Below are 21,670 nucleotides of genomic sequence, written 5' to 3' on the forward strand. Positions count from 1 at the left end.
TTATTTCTGTCTGTAATACAGCCATTTTGTGGGGGAAAACTAATTCTGATTGGCTGGGCCTGGCTGCCAAATGGGTGGGCCTATGCCCTCCCAGGCCTACCCATGTCTGCATTCCTGCCCAGTCATGCGAAATCTATAGATTCGGGCCTAATTAATTTACTTACTTATATGAACTGTAACCCAGTAAAACCTTTGAAATTGTTGCATGACGTGTTTATATTTTTGTTCAGTATAAATACTACTTTGACCTGTTTAGGGCCTTGAGTTTACACAATCAAATGAGGTCAGAGGTCAGTTTCCCATGTCCAATGCCATCCCTTTTGGTACCTTGTAGAGTCCATGCCCCGAAAACTTTAAGCTGTTCTGAGGGCAAAAGGTGTAACTCAATACTAGGAAGGTTCCTAATGTTTTGTACACTCAGTGTATAGGCCATATCTTCCAGGTAGCAGTGGCTCTGGGCTGGTAAAAATGTAATCTATACTTCATGTTCACACACCAGTTGGAGGAGAGGACACACCAGTTGGAGGAGAGGACACACCAGATGGATCCATTGCTCATCACGACGTCCACTAGCTGTTGGAGAGGAGAAGGCGGACGGAGGCCGCAGCCAACATGCCTTGAGTTGTGTAACAGGCTTCAGTGCCACATGGAAAATGTACATGTTTTCTTTGCTGTCCCATATCAGCCATGTACTGCAGCTTCAAATAGATTCCGTCATTGATATGCTCAATGTAAAGGATTGATTCACAATCTGCAGTTCAATGGTAAAATAACAAGTAAAATTGACTTTTGGGGTTATTTTCATGGCAGATTGGCATTGTTCATATCACACATATGTAGAGCACTGGAAGTAAAGTGCATGAAATTACATCAACGTTATCTTTAAGTTTAGGAGAAAGAGAAGCCTAAGTACAACTGGTCAACAATGAATACTAGTTTATCGCATAAACTCAGTTGTCAAACAATCTCCTATAAGGAGCACAGCCATCCCCCAGCTACTCAACCTGCCCATATTACCCACCTGTTACAAAGACAAATCCAGAGAGGAAAGTAGTTGTAAAAATGATCCTGCTGTCATACAAGGTTAGCCCAACTACCCCCCTCACTTTTCCTGTGTTATAACAAAGTGCCTATTTCATTCCCTGCCATTCATTCTCAGCATTACTTCACATTACAGGTCAACGTTATGGTGCTTAATTATGTGCCGGCTGCTTGGCTCTCCTAATAACCTGTCATTGGGGGGAATTCGAATGTCACACCATATTGTTGAGCCCTAATGGTGGACGGCAGATCCACTGATGAGCGGTTTTGGGACAATTACAGCAGATATTCAAATCACAGGTGGGGTGTGGAGAGAACCACCATTCACTGGAATATGCATACACACATTGAAGCATGGACACACACACACCCTTGAAGTATCTTGACCCCATAATCCAGCACTCTTGACACTGATAAAACAGACACGTCCCTCCTTCGCCTGCTAAAGAGTTTTAACTGCAGCCTGATCGCTTTTATTATCCTCCTAATCCAGATATCCGCCATTTCATCAGGCCAGGAAGATTATGCATATCATGAATTATTTTGACACTGGGACCTTTTAATTTTCGACGGCAACATTTCATCCCACCAATCAGTGCCTGGAGTGGTTGTCGCCGGGCGGACGTGGCGGTGTCAGAGGACGAGGCTCCCCTGGCTGCTCCAAATCATCCGAGGGTCATAATGAACTACGGCCACAATTATGAGCTACAGCCTCTCTCTCTCACTTGGTGTGTGCGTGTGTGGCATGCATCTCATCAGGACCATTTCACAGGGAGGGAAGGATGACTACTTACACACAGGCAGTAGATATATACGCAATCATAATAATAATAATACCCACAATACATCCTCCATAGGCGGAGGGTGGGGGCCACACAGCATTCTAAATAACAAAGGTACATAGTGATAGTCTTCTTCTCTGTGCCTTTTTCTGGCTGACAAGTACACTTATTTATGCCCTCCAGTGTTGCCCATCCTGGCTGAACTAAAAGTGTCATGACTCCATTGATCCTGGAGATACTGTAAAGATTAACGTTGAATGTTTAGCATGATAATGACATCACTGGCCTCTCAGTGCTGTGCTCCTCCGGTGTCTTTCCACTCTTTATTCCCCATAGAGACTGAACCCTGCATGAGAAAATTGGATCTCCAACCCAGTCAGCCTGTGACCTTCCCTCATCCAGGCCGTTGACCCCCCCCCCCCCCCCCCCCCCCATCTAAAGAGAGGCATTACGTCTCGTTATACAACAACACGCCGCTCGCTCAGCGCTTAAGATAAAGAAAAATGTCTCAATTAAATCTCCACCGGGGCCCTCAGCCCAAGAGTTATGGTGCCTCTGTAACGCTGATTGCTACACTCACACATCCTGAAAAGTTATTTGACATAAATTACAGGAGTCACATCATTTCACGCCGTGCACAGAGCAGGAGGATTTACAGCTGATCTCATTGACTGGATGCTGAACCTGGAATCAAATCGTCAAAGCGGCTCCGCAGATACACCATTCTTCGCTATCCATCTCCTCACACTCAGGCCCTCATCCCCGGCAAGCATAGATTAAAAATGCATATAGCGCTGCTCCTAGTGATATGGACGACACGTATGCACAAATATGCAAAAGGGCTGATATCGCAGGCGAACAAGGAGTGTTTAGAAGGGCACTGGTGCCTTTTGATCAGACAAGATGTGGGTGGAAGTGGAAAGGGAATCTTATTTGAAATATCCAAGAAATTAAAACCTTTTTGTGTAATTAACATTCTCAAAATAAGATAAGCTGCTAGTTCTCTCCACTATTCCAGAATCCCAGCACACACAGTTCTAGATCTGCAGGGAGGTGTAGCTGGCTCTGTTACTTCTCTCCCTGGCAAATAGTTGCTTTCTTCAGAATGTGTGGGTGTATCTGTAGGAGTTTGTGAGTGAATATTGGAAGAATATTTAAAGAATTTATGAGACTTGTTAAAAGAAAAACCCTGGTAGAAAATATAATATACTTGGTTTTCCTCAATGCTACATTGCCTACAACCAGAGGACAGGTATTTTTAAATGATAATTATGAAACCATGTAAGTCAAGGTTGAACGCGTCGACTACCCTGTTCAATTACTGCTTCGCTCTACTTACCCTTTACTTTTGGGGGGGGGGGGGGGGGGCGATACATCCCAAATCTTTTAATAGAATCATGGGCCTGACTTCAGAGAACTGCTCTAGAACTCTCTATTGCTAAAACAGTTGCTAGTCTTAAATCAGACAAAGTCTGTTTTTAGGCATCTATTCTGTTAATGTAGAAACACAGTTGTCAGTATGTTTGTCCATGTCCTCTCCGTTGACATGAGATTGAACAATGGTGGATTTTGAGTCGTTTTTCACATTTGTTGGTCACAATTTGTCATTTCCATTTTTTCTCAGCTAAGAGACCCCCTCTAGTGGAGAGCACATCACATTACCCTGAGAACCAGACAGTCTTCTATACAGGGTAGCTTCTTCGGAATAGGTTATAGGTGGGGCCATGATAGGTGGGTTCATAATAACAGGATCTTAGTTTAAGGTCAAATGATGTACCGGTATGTATAATAAATAACAAAAAAATCAATATGTTACATTATTGCAATGTTTTACAGAAAGCATTGCATGACCTCAATGAACTCTTGATCCTTCCCTCACTGAGCCTTCTGTGTTCAGGACTGTTCACCTCATATAAAGTTGGGTGAAATTAAGGCCAGATCCTTCCACGTTGATCTGTATGAAAATCAACAGGGAAATACCCAGTCTCCTCTCCAGCCAGTCCACATCCATCCAGCTGATAGCTGTGAGATTCACTAACTACGCCTCTCTACTTGCCTGACAAGCCCTCTGGCACATGGTGAACAGAGGAGCACAGCCACCCAGAGATGTGCACTGCCTCTGGGGGGGGGGGGTGGACTGGCTAGGCTGGGGGAGCAGCAGCGGGAGGTGGACTGGCTAGGCTGGGGGAACAGCAGAGGGAGGTGGACTGGCTAGGCTGGGGGAGCACCTATGGGAGGTAGACCAGCATGGGTAGATGGACCTGGCTGGGGGAACAGCAGGGGGAGGTGGACCAGGCTGGGGGAACAGCTGGGGGAGGTGGACCAGGCTGCGGTAACAGCAGAGGGATGTCCTATGGCAGTACATTTCTGCACTTGCAAGGAAAACAGATTTGATCATATCTCCTTTCTCTCTGCTACCCTCAGCATTTTGATCTGGAAACACGAGCAGGTTTACAGCTACTATGGCCGTGGTAGATGACTGCGTGCCTAGGCCAAAGTATTCTCTTCAAATGAGGATCGTCATCACAGCACACACTCTGCTGACATCAAATCAAATTTTATTAGTCAATGTGACGATTACAACGTGTACAGTGAAATGCTTACTTACGAGCTCCTAACCAACAATGCAGTTTAAAATAAATACTGCATCACAACCCACACCCTGCTGACATCACAACACACTACTGACAACAACATTCTACTGACATGACAACACACTGCTGTACTCTACTTCCTTGTACATATAGCCTCGCTGCTGCTCTAACTATACAACCATGTTATTTTTTTTGTACTTATCTATTTTTTACTTAACACTTATTTTTCTTAAAACTGCATTGTTGGTTAAGTGCTTGTAAGTAAGCATTTCACCTTAAGGTCTACACTGGTTGTATTCGACGCATGTGACAAATAAAATTTGATTTGACAACACACGGCCGACATCACAACAGACGCAAACAATTGTAATTATTTTTAATATTTGAATTAGGAATGAAATGTTTTGAGATCTGCAATACATTATATGGCAGATACACTGTATATGAGAAGAAGCTACTATTCTGAGGACTTGCTACACGATTCTGTCAGCCATCCTGATGTAGTGGCTATTAAAGGATAGGGTGGGATTAAAAACTAACTGCATATCACATGGAGGATTTCAACACAGACAAAATAATGTGTTCAAGTATTTATGATAAACAGTCCAAGGGGTATAACATATAATAGAATTAACTCCACGAGGTGCAAATCTTGACTTGATTCTGTGGATGTTAGCGAAAAAAGGAAGACTAAGGATTGGGATTAAATATAACACTGATGATTTCAACTTCATTCTATGACTTGTTGTTGTTGTTGTTGTTGTTGGTAAGCACTACTTTTGAGGGCTGGTGCTAGATAAGAGACACTCACTTTAGTGGATATATGTTATTAGGCTAATTCTTTGAGGTCATTTTAAAATCATACTATTCGACTAGCCATGTGAGCTGTGAGTATGGCCTCCAGCAGGAGACTATTCATTGTCTGGTCGGCACTTCCTTTACACAATGCATGTCAATCACACTCAAATCAGATGAGATCATGAAGGCAGGATTACAGGCATGAAAGGGCTCTCAAAAGAAAATTAAGTCAATCCAAAACCAGTTCTCTGCAAGAACCTACAGTATCATCATACTTTAAATGTATCGGAAATTGGTCAAAGCCTCTTGATAAAGGGTGTTATCTACATTGAAAAATATATTCCGTGCCATTTTTCAACAAAGTAAAATAGAGACGAAGTTGAACTGTCTAACAGAAAAAAACATGATTTCTTCCAGAAATCAGGACTGAGATTAACATAGCTTGGAGACCATTACAAAATGTACATATCCACCCCCCGATGCTGCTTACACCTCTAGGGTCTTCCTCTCAGCAGCAATGGTGTGTGTGTGTACTTTGTTTTAAGGACACTGCTGGCTAAAGGGGCTAAAACAAACATTAAAGTGGCTGGGCCACAATAGTGAAGATGTTGATGAGCTTTAGGTTGAGAGACATTTAGGTGGAGATACTTTTCTCCACTACAATGATTTAGGCCTAGTTGACTACTCTCAGACCGCCATATGATAATGCTATATGAAAACCGTGAAGGGGAAAGAACTAAGAAGTAAATTCAGGATGTCAGTCAATACATCACAACAACGATCTGTCTGAACACCTCTACTGTATTGTTCAACCAAGGGATTCCCAAGTCCTAGGAGACTAAGAGGTAACAAGCGGACCAATGCAGATGGTTATAGTAGAACAGTAACCATCGCAATTTCCCTTTTCTTTCTGCATCAACAGTCCTCTACGGGGAAGCTAGTGTCATTTGACTGACTGGACCGCAGCCTTCGCTGGGGTCTCGTTTCCTTACAACAGATATGACATCTCCCTGTGAGAAACATGACAATGCTAGGGCAAATAAGCTCCGGACGTAGAGAACCGAGATTGCATTATTCACAAGGCTTCAAAGGTTTAGAGCAAAGTTAAAATGGACCACTAATAATAAATAAATTGCAGCAAAGCATCAAAAAGGCACACACAAAGGATTGAGGAAAGGCGAAAAGCAAGATCAGCACACACAAAATAATTACAGCATGCTTTAAACAGGCTCCCCACATGAGGGAACCAAAAGTTAATTAGAGATTGGCAAAACAGAAAAAGGTGAAAAAAAACAACGTTTTTTTAAAATGAGGAAAAGATGAGAACTCAAACTCATGCACAAAAATAACCTATTTCCACAAGCGCAGCATCATCCAATGCAATCGCTCCAACTCAGAAGACTACGCAACGCCATGCATTCCCACAATGCAATTTGGTTTCAAAGAGATGATGGACCGTCGGGCATCAGAGAAAGCTCATTTTCTAAAGGAAAAGAAGAGAAGCTGATTCTGAAGTCCTCTGTCGATGGCTTGTGAGGTGCATAATGTGTAACGATTGAATGTGTATTTAGTGTGCAGTGCTTTACCTGTGGTACAGTAGCTAGCATGTTCTTAGCTTATTTCCTCTTATATACAAGTGAAGGTTATTCCAGGAACTTTCAATAAATGACCTGCTTTTCCAGAAATCCTGGAAGGAGGCTACCAGTTTTCCTGCTTATTCCCTCCTGATTCCAGGAATCCTCCAACTGGGATATCTGGAAAACCAGGGAATTTATTGAAAGTTCCTGGGATTTTGCAACCCTATTCAGGGTGCGCATGGCAGTCCAGTGCTCCATATAGACACTGAGCAGAGTGGTACTCTGTGTGGCTGCTGAGAGGGACTAGAGAGTAGAAGGGCTGGATGACCGGGGAAGGGGCTAGGCAGGGTTGGTGGGCTAAGGCGACCGACCATCAGTTGGTAGTTTGGGGTTTTGACGATGGGTACTGACACAGGAAGTGGTCACCAGTAGAAGGAGCGGGACAGGAAGTTGGCGGCGGTGCTGAGCCAGCCCACACCATCTGTGATGGAACCCACACGGGTCACGGCCTTGTCCTGCTCCTGAGACGGGCTTTCCTCCTCAGGGAGGTAGTCTGGGACGTCCACATTGTGTTCCACCACCACAACCTCCGCACCCTCCTGGAATGGAAGCATCAGCTGGGGGAACAGACGGAGGGAGGGAGAGGGTGGGACGTAAGGACGGTGGAAGGGAAGGTGGGACAGACGGAGGGAGGGGGGAGAGAGAGATAGACAACAATTGTTCAGAATCCCTGCCTAGTGGCAAACTGGTTTAATTAAACAAGGCAACAGTAAACATGTCATCCCCCACAAATGATGCAGCCCCCACCCCTTGGGCCAATTAGTGACAACAATTCAAACTAGACTATACTGGTAGTAACAAAATATGTCCCCGTTATAGTGCCACCATGTGGTCGATATGAATGTTCTTGCAAATGTTGAGTCTTGACAGTTTTTGCAACATGTTTACCAAATTGTCTTACAACATGAATATCTGTGACTGAATTGTATGCATTTATGTGCCAGACCACGCCCACGTTAATGTTTATTGGTCAATAGTGGCCATGTTGTTTTAGGAACAAGTCTGGAAAATATTGTGTGATGGTAGACCTTTGTCCATAGATGCAACATATCAAGTTTCATGCAGATCAGTCATTCAGTGCCAGAGGACTGGCATTTTAATTTTTTCCCACAAAATTTTAAAAGGCTAAAATCCATCATAGCAGACATTATGGGTCCCTGAGGTAAATGTGTTCCTTTGTGAGGAGAGGGACCTATGTACCAAATTTCATGACTTCAGGTCAAACGAGGTGGCGTGACCTTTCAAGGCTGGCATTTGCAATCGCTTGTTATAGCGCCACCATCTTGACAATCTGTGTAATTATGTAAATGTAAGATCTCTACGACAAGACGCATCATTCACAGAAGTTACGTCAAAATCGGGCCAGTGCTGTCTAAGATATTGCATGTGACGAACATACAGACGTAGACAGATCCACAGTCCCATCCCCGATTTCATTGTGGGGGACAAAAACAGTGCAGACAAAACAACACCAGGCTCAGGCAATTTCAAGCTATTCTCTACCTCTCCAGTGTCATCTCTGAAACCTAAATGAACCAGCTCTGCCCCCTGATGGACATAACAGGAACAGCAGCAGGTCAGTGAGGAGCTGTGGCTTGTTGGAGAGGGACATTTCAAGCCATGATTGAGCACCTCAAGGAAGAAAACTCCCCCTAATCTAACTACTTCAGACGGGAGTGGGAGTTCTGTTGCTGGCTCTTCTCCTCTGATGGGGGTTGCAGTTTCCCAAAGATACATGGTGTAGTGCCACACTGCTCCCAGGGCATGCTGGGATTGGTCATGTGACCTGGCGGTGAGTAATCCCCTCAGGTTAGAGAGCTGACCTGCTAATGGTGTCACTCCAAATAACCAAGATTCATCTGTGATCAAGCTACCATCCCAAGCACACCAGGATATAAACATATTCCCAGCACGCAGCAGCTACAGACGTATGGGTTTTCAAAGAGCTCTACCATGCCTACTCCCATTGGCTGTGGACATTTTGAAAAACAATAAGCCCTAGCCAAAGCTGCAACAGCACAACAATAACCCAATGACTTGCCCTGTCAGGTAAGAAGGCCAGACACAGGGGAGGTTTTTAAATGATGTTTCTGTTTGATGTTTTTAAATGATGTTTCCCTTTTAGCCTGAAGATTAATCAATTATTTTAGTTATTTAGCACAGCCTTGAATAAATTATTTCTAAATGATTTTGTTTTATATTATTAGCTTCTGTTCACCTTCATTTGCTTGTTTTACTGTAAAGTGAGTTGTAATTTCATTTGACAGTACTATCCCTCCCTCCCTCCACTTACCTCTCCTCCATCTTCTCCCTTCACCACCTGTGCAGCCTTCATCACCTTGGTGGAGTTGATGGCCGTGCCCAGCTCCTGAGGAACACAAAGATGGATGTTCTTCATCACAGGATCACAAAGTAATCAAAAAAGGGATGTTCATCATCCATTTCCCAGTGCCGTGGAATGACATTGTGGAGAGGGTAACTCACCTCAGCCTTGAGGTCAGAGCGGATCCTGACCACACACCTCTTCACAGCCATCTGGAAGGTGAAGCTGATCACCCCTGGGATCTTCAGCAGGGCCTCCTCACACAGACTTCTACGAGTCTGAGGGATGGAGAGAGACAGGGAAGTTGTGCAGAGGACAAGACCAATTCAGTCTTAAATAAAATGGTCACCCAGAAACCCTGTAAACCTTCACATTCTATTCAGATGAAGGGGTTTAATGTTGCATACATATACAACACGGTAATAGACATGAAATGTCAAAAGAGCTCATCTTCCATTGTCTTGTGGTATGAGTGTTGGTCACTGAGGCTGTCTGTCTGGTGTAATGTGATCAGTGACAGGTGCAGCTCTCCTGTGGTGTGATGTTCAGGTTTAATCTCAACACCCTGCTGTTCAATGGCTGACATTTACAACACTGACCCACATTACTTGACAATGTGTGTTAAGACTGTGTGGTCACATTGACAACAGGGCGACAATATGCCCAACTCAAGGGTTCTTAGAGATGGTGACTTATCAACTGTGTTAACCTATCACAATAACGAAGAAAGAGATTCTATTTTTTCACCTGTTTTCATCCCAAGGAGACACATTAAAAGGCAAAAAGTCATGAAGCAAGCAGCCAGTTTGGACTGGAGCCTGGGCCGTTGGTCTGGCAAACTGCTCTCCTCAGGTGTGTTATGGGATTGTGTGTGTACAATGTGAGAACACCACCATCCACTCACTGAGTCGTCCAGGCCGTCGATGTGCAGCACCACGGTCTTGGCCCTCTTGTTGGTGGAGCCCAGGAAGAAGTGGGCCTTGCGTCTGCAGGAGGCGGCTTCAGCCTCGGCCTGCTCTGCCTGGTCATTACCAGCCGCCTGCAGAATCTCATAAATCTCAGATGCCAGCAGCTTGGTCTCCCCTGGGGAGGTGCTCCTGAGGGGGGGTTAGGGAGGAGAGGGATGGGAGGGGGAGAATAGAGGGTGGGAGAAAGAGAGGCTAAGTATCAAAAGTAAAAAAAAAAATCAAATAATTTTGTGGACAGTTGTCTCAGCAAACAAAGGCATACTTGCTGTGTGAGAGATTTTTCATTTTTCACATGTTATTTCAATAACCTTGACTTTCGTCGTGTCCAAGTCCTCTCTTCAAATCCAGACAAGGGCAAGATGGTACCAATGAATCCAAGTCAATAAGGAAGTGGACGCATAAACAGTAAAGTTTCCATGTCTACTCTTCCCCTCAACACGACAACGGTGGTCTCCATTACAGCTGGGTGTCCTCTCCTGTGGTCTAAGCCTGTCCAAGTCTCTCCCAATGCCCACTGGGCTGAGTGGTTGATATTTCTAGAGGTAGTCTCATTGCCAGACGCACAGTAAGACAGCTGTCCAGCTGCATGGAGGAGGTAGGGTGGGATGGGGGGGTGGTCCCCTACAGAGAGCCAGTGTGACAGGCCTGTCACCACCTAACCTTTCCACTGTATAAATAGCCAGCCTCGTAGGAGGAGAAATGACCACACTACACTCATAAAACGACCATACATTCACTAAGGTCTCCGTCCGTCTCTAAAAGGTTCAATAATAATACTGTTAATGAAAGTATTAGTCTAATGTCATTTAAAAGCTGCAATGTGTCACTTCTTTTTTGTTGTTGACCAAATTCACATGGAAATGTGTGTTATAGATCTGTCACTCATTGAACGCAAGTCTAAGAACCGTTAGATCTGTTCTGTGTGCGGTGTCTATGCTTCCCATGATAAAGTTCTGTTTTTGAGTCTTTTACTTTGGTTTTGTAAACAAGCTTCAAAACAGATAGAAATACAATGTGTGTGGTTATGGAAAATATATTTCACAGTGGTTTAGATGGTAAAATGATTATCTACACTATACTTGTTTCGTTAAAAACTGAAATTAGGCGACCTATTACAAATTTAGCGAACTATTACAAATTTAGCAACCAGGAAATGGCGGAGCAATTTCTACATAGTGCATCTTTAACAGAGAAATGTAGACATAAGTAAATCATCCCTGTCGAATCAGAGAGACTGATAATTTATCAGTAAATCAATATGATTTATAAAGCATACATGAGCTAAGTACATTGTCTCCTTTGTGGAGACAACAGAGCATGGCTAGAGGACAGCAGTATTCCTTGACACAGACATACGTGGTCAGTACTGCCACACTGTGACGGTCCCAGGATGCCCCTGCAGGCTAATAGTATATACACTGCTCAAAAAAATTAAGGTAACACTTAAACAACACAATGTAACTCCAAGTCAATCACACTTCTGTGAAATCAAACTGTCCACTTAGGAAGCAACACCGCCACAAATGTGCATGTGTCTGCTCAAACGGTCAGAAACAGACTCCATGAGGGTGGTATGAGGGCCCGACGTCCACAGGTGGGGGTTGTGCTTACAGCCCAACACCGTGCAGGACGTTTGGCATTTGCCAGAGAACACCAAGATTGGCAAATTCGCCACTGGCTCCCTGTGCTCTTCACAGATGAAAGCAGGTTCACACTGAGCACGTGACAGACGTGACAGACGTGACAGAGTCTGGAGACGCCGTGGAGAACGTTCTGCTGCCTGCAACATCCTCCAGCATGACCGGTTTGGCGATGGGTCAGTCATGGTGTGGGGTGGCATTTCTTTTTGGGGCCGCACAGCCCTCCATGTGCTCGCCAGAGGTAGCCTGACTGCCATTAGGTACCGAGATGAGTTCCTCAGACCCCTTGTGAGACCATATGCTGACACATGCACATTTGTGGCCTGCTGGAGGTCATTTTGCAGGGCTCTGGCAGTGCACCTCCTTGCACAAAGGCAGAGGTAGCGGTCCTGCTGCTGGGTTGTTGCCCTCCTACGGCCTCCTCCACGTCTCCTGATGTACTGGCCTGTCTCCTGGTAGCGCCTCCATGCTCTGGACACTACGCTGACAGACACAGCAAACCTTTTTGCCACAGCTCGCATTGATGTGCCATCCTGGATGAACTGCACTACCTGAGCCACTTGTGTGGGTTGTAGACTCCGTCTCATGCTACCACTAGAGTGAGAGCACCGCCAGCATTCAAAAGTGACCAAAACATCAGCCAGGAAGCATAGGAACTGAGAAGTGGTCTGTGGTCACCACCTGCAGAATCATTCCTTTTTTGGGGGTGTCTTGCTAATTGCCTATAATTTCCACCTTTTGTCTATTCCATTTGCACAACAGCATGTGAAATTTATTGTCAATCAGTGTTGCTTCCTAAGTGGACAGTTTGATTTCACAGAAGTGTGATTGACTTGGAGTTACATTGTGTTGTTTAAGTGTTCCCTTTATTTTTTTGAGCAGTGTATGTCACCAAGACATCATTCAGCCTATAAAACCAGATATGACGTCTTGTCTGGCATAGTTGAGCTGTGCAAACCAGCCTTCCAATTCTGGCATTCATTCCTTAAAGGTGTCCACATACATATAGTACCCGTCAAAAGTTTGGACACACCTACTCATTCCAGGGTTTGTTTTATTTTTTTGCTATTTCCTGCATAGTGAAGACATCAAAACTATGAAATAACATATAAGGAATAATGTAGTAACCAAAAATGTGTTAACCAAAAAATATTTTATATTTGAGAATCTTCAAAGTAGCCACCCTTTGCCTTGATGACAGCTTTGCATACTCTTGGCATTCTCTCAACCAGCTTCATGAGGTAGTCACATGGAATACATTTCAATGAAAAGGGGTGCCTTGTTAAAAGTTCATTTGTGGAATTGATTTCCTTATTAATGCGTTTGAATCAATCAGTTGTGTTGTGACAAGGTAGAGGTGGTATACAGAAGATAGCCCTATTTGGTAAAAGACCAAGTCCATATTATGGCAAGAACACCTCATATAAGCAACGAGAAATGACACTCCATCATTACTTTAAGACATGAAGGTCAGTCAATGCGGAAAATGTCAAGAACTTTGAAAGTTTCTTAAAGTGCAGTCGCAAAAACTCATCAAGCCCTATGATGAAACTGGCTCTCATGAGGACCGCCACAGGAATGAAATACCCAGAGTTACCTGCGCTGCAGAGGATAAGTTCATTAGAGTTAACAGCCTCAGAAATTGCAGCCTAAATAAATGCTTCACAGAGTTCAAGTAACAGACACATGTCAACATCAACTCTTCAGAGGAGACTGTTTGAAACTGGCCTTCATGGTCAAATTGCTGCAAAGAAACCACTAGTAAAGAACACCAATAAGAATAAAAGGCCTGCTTGGGCCAAACTCCTGTAGCAACCTGCATTAAAAAAGAAAGACACACAAACTAGATAACAGATGTAGTAATGTGAACAATAAAACAGTGAACCTTGAGAGGGTTACGCCGACAGAAAACTACAGTCAGCTGAGGTCACTGTACAGCCTTACCTATGGATTGTGCACCCCTAAAACTGATTATCAGCCTACTCAGACACCCACTGATCATAACTATGTAGAGTTTACCCAAATATTAGCGTCTCAGCTTTATTGCATGACTCTGAAACAAGCCACATTACCTCATCAGTTAACTTACTATGTGCATTGAACGCTCAGAGCTAAATGTGGCTCATTTCACAGTGGTTTCAGAGTCCTTCAGTACGAGTTAAAACTAATATGTATGAAAACTCTACATAGTTGCGTTCTGTGGGTGTCACTGAGTAGGCTGATACCTATGAAGTGTGCACCCATGAAATGAGGTAAGGCTGTACACAGTGAACATATGTATGCCCGCAATGCAATTATGCAGTCTAATATATCAGTGGGATTTCAATAGTTTTTCTCTATTTATTGTCAAATTAATATTTGTGTTTAATTAAATTATGTAAAAACATTGCAAACTTGTTTAGCATTATCTCATCCAAATATGGCATGATTCCACCATGTGTTCCATTTTCATCACTTTAAATAAGGGACTTATTTTGAAGGCAACCCACAAATTCCACCAACCCACAGACAGCAGTCGTGCCCTGTAGGTGCTGGGGTATCACCACAGATAGAACAATGAGACAATTTCACTGGATGTAAACTCAGCAACAAAACAGAAACAGCCCTTTTTCAGGACGCTGTCTTTCAAAGATAATTCGTAAAAATCCAAATAACTTCACAGATGTTTATTGCAAAGAGTTTAAACACTGTTTCCCATGCTTGTTCAATGAACCATAAAAAATGAATGAACATGCACCCGTGGAACGGTCGTAATGCTTACAGACGGTAGGCAATTAAGGTCACAGTTATGAAAACTTAGGACACTAAAGAGGCCTTTCTACGGACTCTGAAAAACACCAAAAGAAAGATGCCCAGGGTCCCTGCGTGAACATTCTTTAGGCATGCTGCAAAGAGGCATGAGGACTGCAGATGTGGCCAGGGAAATAAATTGCAATGTCCGTACTGTGAGACGCCTAAGACAGCTCTACAGGGAGACAGGACGGACAGCTGATCATCCTCGCAGACCACGTATAACAACACCTGCACAGGATCGGTGCATCCGAAAATCACACCTGCGGGACAGGTACAGGATGGCAACAACTGCCTGAGTTACACCAGGAACGCAGGACTGGCAAAAAGTGCTCTTCACTGACGAGTCGCGGTTTTGTCTCACCAGGAGTGATGGTCGGATTCGCGTTTATTCTCGAAGGAATGAGCGTTACACCGAAGCCTGTACTCTGGAGCGGGATCAATTTGGAGGGAGGGTCCTTTATGGTCTGTGGCATCACCGGACTGAGCTTTTGTCATTGCAGGCAATCTCAACGCTGTCCATTACAGGGAGGACATCCTCTTCCCTCATGTAGTACTCTTCCTGCAGGCTCAACCTGACATGACCCACCAGCATGGCAATGCCACCAACCATACTGCTCGTTCTGTGCGTGATTTCCTGCAAGACAGGAATGTCAGTGTTCTGCCATGGCCAGCGAAGAGCCCGGATCTCAATCCCATTGAGCACGTCTGGGACCTGTTGGATCAGAGGGTGAGGGCTAGGGCCATTCCCCCCAGAAAAGTCAGAGGAACTTGCAGGTGCCTTGGTGAAAGAGTGGGGTAATATCTCACAGCAAGAACTGGCAAATCTGGTGCAGTTCATGAGGGAAAGATGCACTGCAGTACTTAATGCAGCTGGTGGCCACACCAGATACTGACTGTTACTTTTGATTTTGACCCCCCCTTTGTTCAGGGACACATTATTCCAGTTCTGTTAGTCACATGTCTGTGGAACTTGTTCAGTTTATGTCTCAGTTGTTGAATCTTGTTATGTTCATAGAAATATTTACACATGTTAAGTTTGCTGAAATAAACGCAGTTGACAGTGAGAGGCCATTTATTTTTTTGCTGAGATTAGAAATGTGAAGCATCCACTTGGCAATTCCACTTACTACCAAACATGGCAGACAGTGGGAGAAGATGGTGCGAAATGGATTTTGGCTGACATTCTACAAATTTTCGTTGTTGAAAATTTGATCCCAATACAGTTCTGTCCAGAAAACTAGAATATGCTATGAACGGGGTGGACTAAGGTTTGTAGACTTTACTCGTTGCAAACGTTTTTTCTAAAATCGCCTTGTTTAGGAGGAGTGCAAAGGCAAATTGAGTTATTGCACCACGAACACACAGAGTAGGCGTTCCTTAACGGAAATATGCAGAGGATGCTAGAACCCTCCAATAGGATCTCGCTAGCTTGGCTCTGCCCCCCTACTTGCTTGTTCTGCCCACTATGACTAACTTGTTACCATTGGTTTAGTTATAACAATCTTTGGTATCACAATGCAGGCATGCGTGTCAAGCGGCAAATGCGCCATAACCAATGAAAACATGTGGTGTGCTGGACAGTAGAGCCTATCTTTATTATTTTACTAGGCAAGTCAGTTAAGAACAAATTCTTATTTTCAATGACGGCCTAGGAACAGTGGGTTAACTGCCTTCTTCAGGGGCAGAACGACAGATTTTTACCGTGTCAGGTCGGGGATTCGATCTTGCAACCTTCCAGTTACCAATCCAACGCTCTAACCACTAGACTACCTGCCGCTCCCCTGTCTCTCTAGTTGAAAGAGAGCAAACACTTAATTGAATCATCCTGTCAATAGTTCCCACCCCTACTGTTGACCTATCACCGACAAAGGGGTGTAGACTTCGGCACCAAACATCGACTTGCCTCAAGAAAAAATTGTGGCGCCAACAGCAGAACACCAAAACGAACAAAAATAATATTATATTTATATGTTTTAATCCAGTTGAATAAACCCTCCAAACAGCCTACACGACAGCTTGGAGGCGTCTGCATGGTCCTAAAGCACACCGTTGCCTCATTTTGTATCGCATTCCAATGATAAAACTGGGGGGGACAAAAATGTGATTTCAGAATGTGTGTGGGGGGCGACGGACATGCGACAGGCTTAAGGAATGCTATAGGCATTGGTCTTCTGTGTGAATGGACTAGACAAAGCTCCATTCACAAGCAAAATCTCTGTACCAATAATAATAATACAGAGCCTTGGGAGTGGTAACTTGGCTCGACTTTCCCTTCAGTCTTGTGTTCACAGGCTCTCCAGCCATTAATGACCTCCACCCAAAGTCACTGTGTGGAATGGGAGCAGAGGGAGTCGGTGTGACCGCAGGACCCATCTTGATAGGGCCTGTTGCTAGCTGAAGTGACTGGGTCAGTCTCACAGAGAGTTTTGCCCTGGGAGAAGATAATACAGCCTGATACCAGGCCTGCCAACCGCTGGCACACTTCTGAGTGCCAATCATAAACAGCAGTCACTTACCACACACCCTTCAGTTACTCTCACTAGGAGGGGGAGCACACAACAACCCTATCTGGAGCACCACACACCTCGGAGGTCTAGCGACCCCACTGGGTGACCAGAATGTGTAAGCCATATTGATTTAGCAAGGTACCCAAAAGGTAACAGAGGGCATTCTTTTTAAACAACTTTTTTTTAGTAGTGATAGGGGGGGGGGGGGAATCACAATATTATTTTGGACGATATTACAAATCCATACTTTGACTCTGAGTATCGATTAGTAAAAACAAATATTTGTTTTTGTTGCCGCTAGGTAGCGTTAGCTAATGCTAGTGGGTTGTACCTGCACCAAAACTGTATTTTTCATGCTATAGCTGGTTCCCCATCTTCTTTTTAAATAGTGAGCCAACATGTTGCTTTCAGCACTTTTCTGTCCATGACTGATTTTTATTTTTTTAATCATCCTCTCATATCCCTCTGCAGCAGACATATAGTAAGCAATATGTTTGGAACATCAAACTGCAATAAAAATCGCAGTATAAAATCTCAACACATACCGTATCGGTACATAAGTATGGTGATAACATCGTATCGTGAGGTTCCTGGCAATTCCCAGGCCTAGTTTACAGTAAGGAAAAATTAAATGTTTAATGTTTTATGCCTAACTAAAGGGCATTTAATGGACATTAACATGTATTTATTTGAAAAGACAGATGCAGCGATGAAAGTGTAGACTTAGCTGCTTAGCCGATAACTGTCCATGAGAAAAATACCTGGCAACCCTAACATTATTCAGAATTGTTTTTAAACCAGTGGGGATACTGACTAGATCGGGGTGGCAGGTAGCCTAGTGGTTAGTGTTGGACTAGTAACCGGAAGGTTGCAAGATCAAATCCCCTGACAAGGTAAAAATGTGTTGTTCTGCCCCTGAACAAGGCAGTTAACCCACTGTTCCTAGGCCGTCATTGAAAATAAGTATTTGTTCTTAACCGACTTGCCTAGTTAAATAAGGGTAAAATTAAAAAAATTAAAAAAGTGTCAGGTTGCATTAAATCACTAAATGTGCAGAAACAGTGAATTAATTGTTTAGCGGCAGACTTTAATTCAGGATCAATCAAATTCAACCTGACATGGCAACCTTGGACAACCTTCCTGTCAAGACAATTTGCAGACAGTCACTGAGGCAATTATTGTCCTCTGAAAACAAGAGAAATATCAGGATCAGGTTTTCAGTGAAAAGTGCAGTGTGTGTGTGCTCATTCCGATACAGTGCAGTGCGGTGACAGGTAGGGGACTTACTTCTGCATGACATTCTGCAGACTCAGCATCATGCCAAGCTCTCCCTTCATCTTCTCTCTGTTGGACCGACATTCTGCAAGGTAGCGCACTGCCTGGAAGGACAAGGGAAGCCATTACAGCTTAAACAAACCTAGGGCTATCACTCTCTCTGGTTGTGTATGTGTGTGTGTGTTAAAACTCAGCCAGGCAAAGATGCATACACACAATCACAGCTGAGCAGCCAACCAGCTACTACAGCGCAGTGAGAGCCAGTGATGGAAAAAGCACTCAAATTTCATACTGGAGTAGAAGTAAAGATACCTTAATAGAAAACGACTCAAGTAAAAGTGAGTCATCCAGTAAAATACTACTTGAGTAAAAGTCTAAAAGTATTTGGTTTTAAATATAATTAAGTATCAAATGAAAATGGAATTACTAAAATATACTTAAGTATCAAAAGTAAAAGTATAAATACTTTTAAATTCCTTATATTAAGCAAAGGAGATGGCACAATTCTTGTTTATTTATTTACGGATAGCCAGGGGCACACTCAGACATTATTTACAAACACAGTAGGAATGACCAGGGATGTTCTCTTGATAAGTGAGTGAATTGGACCATTTCCCTATAAAAATGAATGAGTACTTTTGGGTGTCCGCAAAAATGTATGGAGTAAAAAGGTATTTTCTTTTCTTTAGGTATTTAGAAGTAAAAAATATAAATAGTAAAGTACAGATAGCTGAAAAAGCAACTTAGTAGTACTTTAAAGTATTTTTTCTTAAGTACTTTACACCACTGGTGAGAGCTAGTACTGTGTGTGTGTGTGTGTGTGTGTGTGTGTGTGTGTGTGTGTGTGTGTGTGTGTGTGTGTGTGTTGCATAACCAATGCAACAAGTACAGGCTTTGAGTGTACACTGTCCAGGTCACCACTAAATAACAACTATTAAATAAAGCACTCAGATGTGTGTGTGTGTATCCTAGGAGATGTGCCCGAGAACACTCTTCTTCAAACACTGACATTGTTTATCATGTAGCTACAAGAAAATACAACTGTAATTTTGTTGCAGTCTCAGATATGGGTGATGCAACCTACCACTTTTTTATTCGTTTGATATTTTTTCGTTTATTTTGCAACTAGTTTTAATTAACATTATTACAGCCTGGCATCAGAGAGCCACACCAGGCACCAGACGACACCAATCCCCTGGTTCCTCTACAGGGTTCTTCTAGAACAGGGTTTCCCAAACTCGGTCCTGAGGCCTCTCCTGGGTGCACGTTTTGTTTTTTGCCATAACACTAGACAGCTGATTCAAATAATCAAAGCTTGATGATGAGTTGGTTACTTGAATCACCTGTGTAGTGCTAGGGCAAAAAATAAAACATGCACCCGGGGGTGGGGGGCAGGACCAAGTAAGGTAAACGCTGTTGTAGATGTTGCTGGGTAAATATCAATGTTTCTGCCTGGCACCGACACAGAGGGAGGGATTGCCCTTCGCACCGTCACTCTAACCTAACCTGTCCTGACACCACTGGACGGACGGTTATGAATGACTTACCGCATGCTGCATGGTACACTCAAGATTAGACTGTCCTTCTTCCCTGTTCCAAATTCCTTTTGATAATTGTGTCATAGGAGCAGGCCACATTTCTGCATAATAGGGCCTGGAGTTTTTCCAGGTCATATGTTCAGGAAAAACTTGTGACCTTATGCATAACCAACAAAACGGTCAAATGGTGGTGGATGAGCCTTACTAATAATGCGGAGTAGACGACCTGAGGGTTGGGGTGGTCCAGAAAGAGGATGAGCCCCGGTAAGCAGCCATTGTCCTGTACTATGGCTCGTCTGTTGAGGGGGTCAGCTGCAAGATCTCGTAGCTGGTTCACCACAGTCAGCGCATCCAGCTCCCCACTCATGGTGCCTCCTCTCTCAGTGTCGTGCACATCAAACCAGCCTCTTCACACTGTGTACATAATAGGATCAAGTCAGATGTAGCTGTACAGTACCGAACCTATGAATTACAATGACATCCATTTCAGTGACAAGTCTCTAAATGCTTTTATTTTTGGCAAACTGCATGACCAAAACAAACTGCAAATATTAAATGGTAATGATGTATCAACCTGTTCAAATACTGTAATCAGTATGAGCAACATATTGTGATTTGTGAAAAACAATCAGTTTGACAGGTCACTTGAAATGCATTACCATTATCTTGGTGTGTAGACCTACCGATATTTCTAGCTATGTCAACTAGCTAGCTAACTACAGCAGTTAGCTAACGTTAGTTTCTTTCTTTAGGCACTTGGCTGAAAAATAAAGCGTGGGAGTCCACATTTAAACATGATAACATAGGTTAAAGCAATGTAGTTAGCTACTGATATGGTATCAGCAGAGTGTTCTGATATATGGCCCTGCCCATTGTGAATATATATGTGCATAGTAAATAAGGGCGCTGACGTTTTATGGAGGCTAACAAGTTAAGGCTGCAAAAGGCCCAACTAGCCTAACGTTAATGCCATGGGCCAAAACCAAGTGAATATAGCGTTCTTAATCTTTTTTTCTTGAGAATGCCCGTGGTTTTATTCTGATAAACCAGGCAGCTGCACTCCTCAGTGCACATGGCGTGGCAAGCAAGACCAATAGCTAAAAGCAATAGTTAAAATAGTTAGTTAGCAAGCTAGCTAACAACAACACATAACTAGTTATCAGGTTAAGACTGTCAGGATAATTACAGTGAAGGGCCATCCATGTTTATTATCAGAACTGCAAGAGTTACTAATTAGCTGGCTACTTCACCTTGCTTGTGTAGCATTGTTGTCTACGCAGAACATCTGAAAACACGCCCAGGACAAGCAGGAGCTGGGCTAGAAATCTAGCTAGTTATCGTTAGCATATTATTACCTTTTCTCCAAGTGATCTCCCCCTGTTTGAATTATTTAAAAAACGCAAATACACTGCGGTTGAAAAGAAACTAAGCAGTTGTGAGAAACAGAGACAAGTGTTTCCGTCACAACATCGAAATAAAACAGAAGCTTGGGAATTAACTAGATTTCGGCAAAAAGCTAGCTAGCTGGCTAACTGGTACATTTTACGTCCATATTGAATTCATCACGGTCTCAGTTTGAAGACAGCTGATTGGACAGTTCAGTTGTGACCGACAAGGCGAAGAGCCATTCATCGAAGGTTTTACGTTAACAAATTGTCACGACCTTGATCGAATGTAGCGGTATTCAAGAATGTAATGTATTTGACCAAATTATTATACAAAAGACAGTGACAGTAAACTACTGACAATTAATTAATGTTACTTGACATTTCAC

The 21,670-nt window shown here is 43.4% G+C and overlaps 1 protein-coding gene across 3 annotated transcripts; it reads right to left on the minus strand.

Annotated features, from left to right (window-relative positions):
• Positions 1–4,779: 4,779 nt before the first annotated feature.
• LOC129859126 (armadillo repeat-containing protein 1-like) lies at positions 4,780–21,495 on the minus strand. Of its 3 annotated transcripts, none has more exons than XM_055928514.1 (7): positions 21,252–21,495; positions 20,123–20,310; positions 18,371–18,462; positions 10,080–10,272; positions 9,337–9,453; positions 9,146–9,220; positions 4,780–7,409 (listed from the first exon to the last, which is right to left on the minus strand). In XM_055928514.1, the coding sequence occupies exons 2-7, from the start codon at positions 20,261–20,263 to the stop codon at positions 7,215–7,217; spliced, it is 813 nt and encodes a 270-aa protein (XP_055784489.1). In that variant the 5' UTR covers positions 20,264–20,310; positions 21,252–21,495; the 3' UTR covers positions 4,780–7,214. The 3 variants fall into 3 exon arrangements, with proteins under 3 accessions (XP_055784489.1, XP_055784487.1, XP_055784488.1); XM_055928512.1 differs by having other exon boundaries at positions 20,102–20,310; positions 21,252–21,483; XM_055928513.1 differs by lacking the exon at positions 21,252–21,495 and adding an exon at positions 21,147–21,245 and having other exon boundaries at positions 20,102–20,310.
• Positions 21,496–21,670: the final 175 nt, after the last annotated feature.

The sequence above is a fragment of the Salvelinus fontinalis genome, chromosome 7, assembly GCF_029448725.1.
Source record: "Salvelinus fontinalis isolate EN_2023a chromosome 7, ASM2944872v1, whole genome shotgun sequence".
In the NCBI taxonomy this organism is placed as follows: domain Eukaryota; kingdom Metazoa; phylum Chordata; class Actinopteri; order Salmoniformes; family Salmonidae; genus Salvelinus; species Salvelinus fontinalis.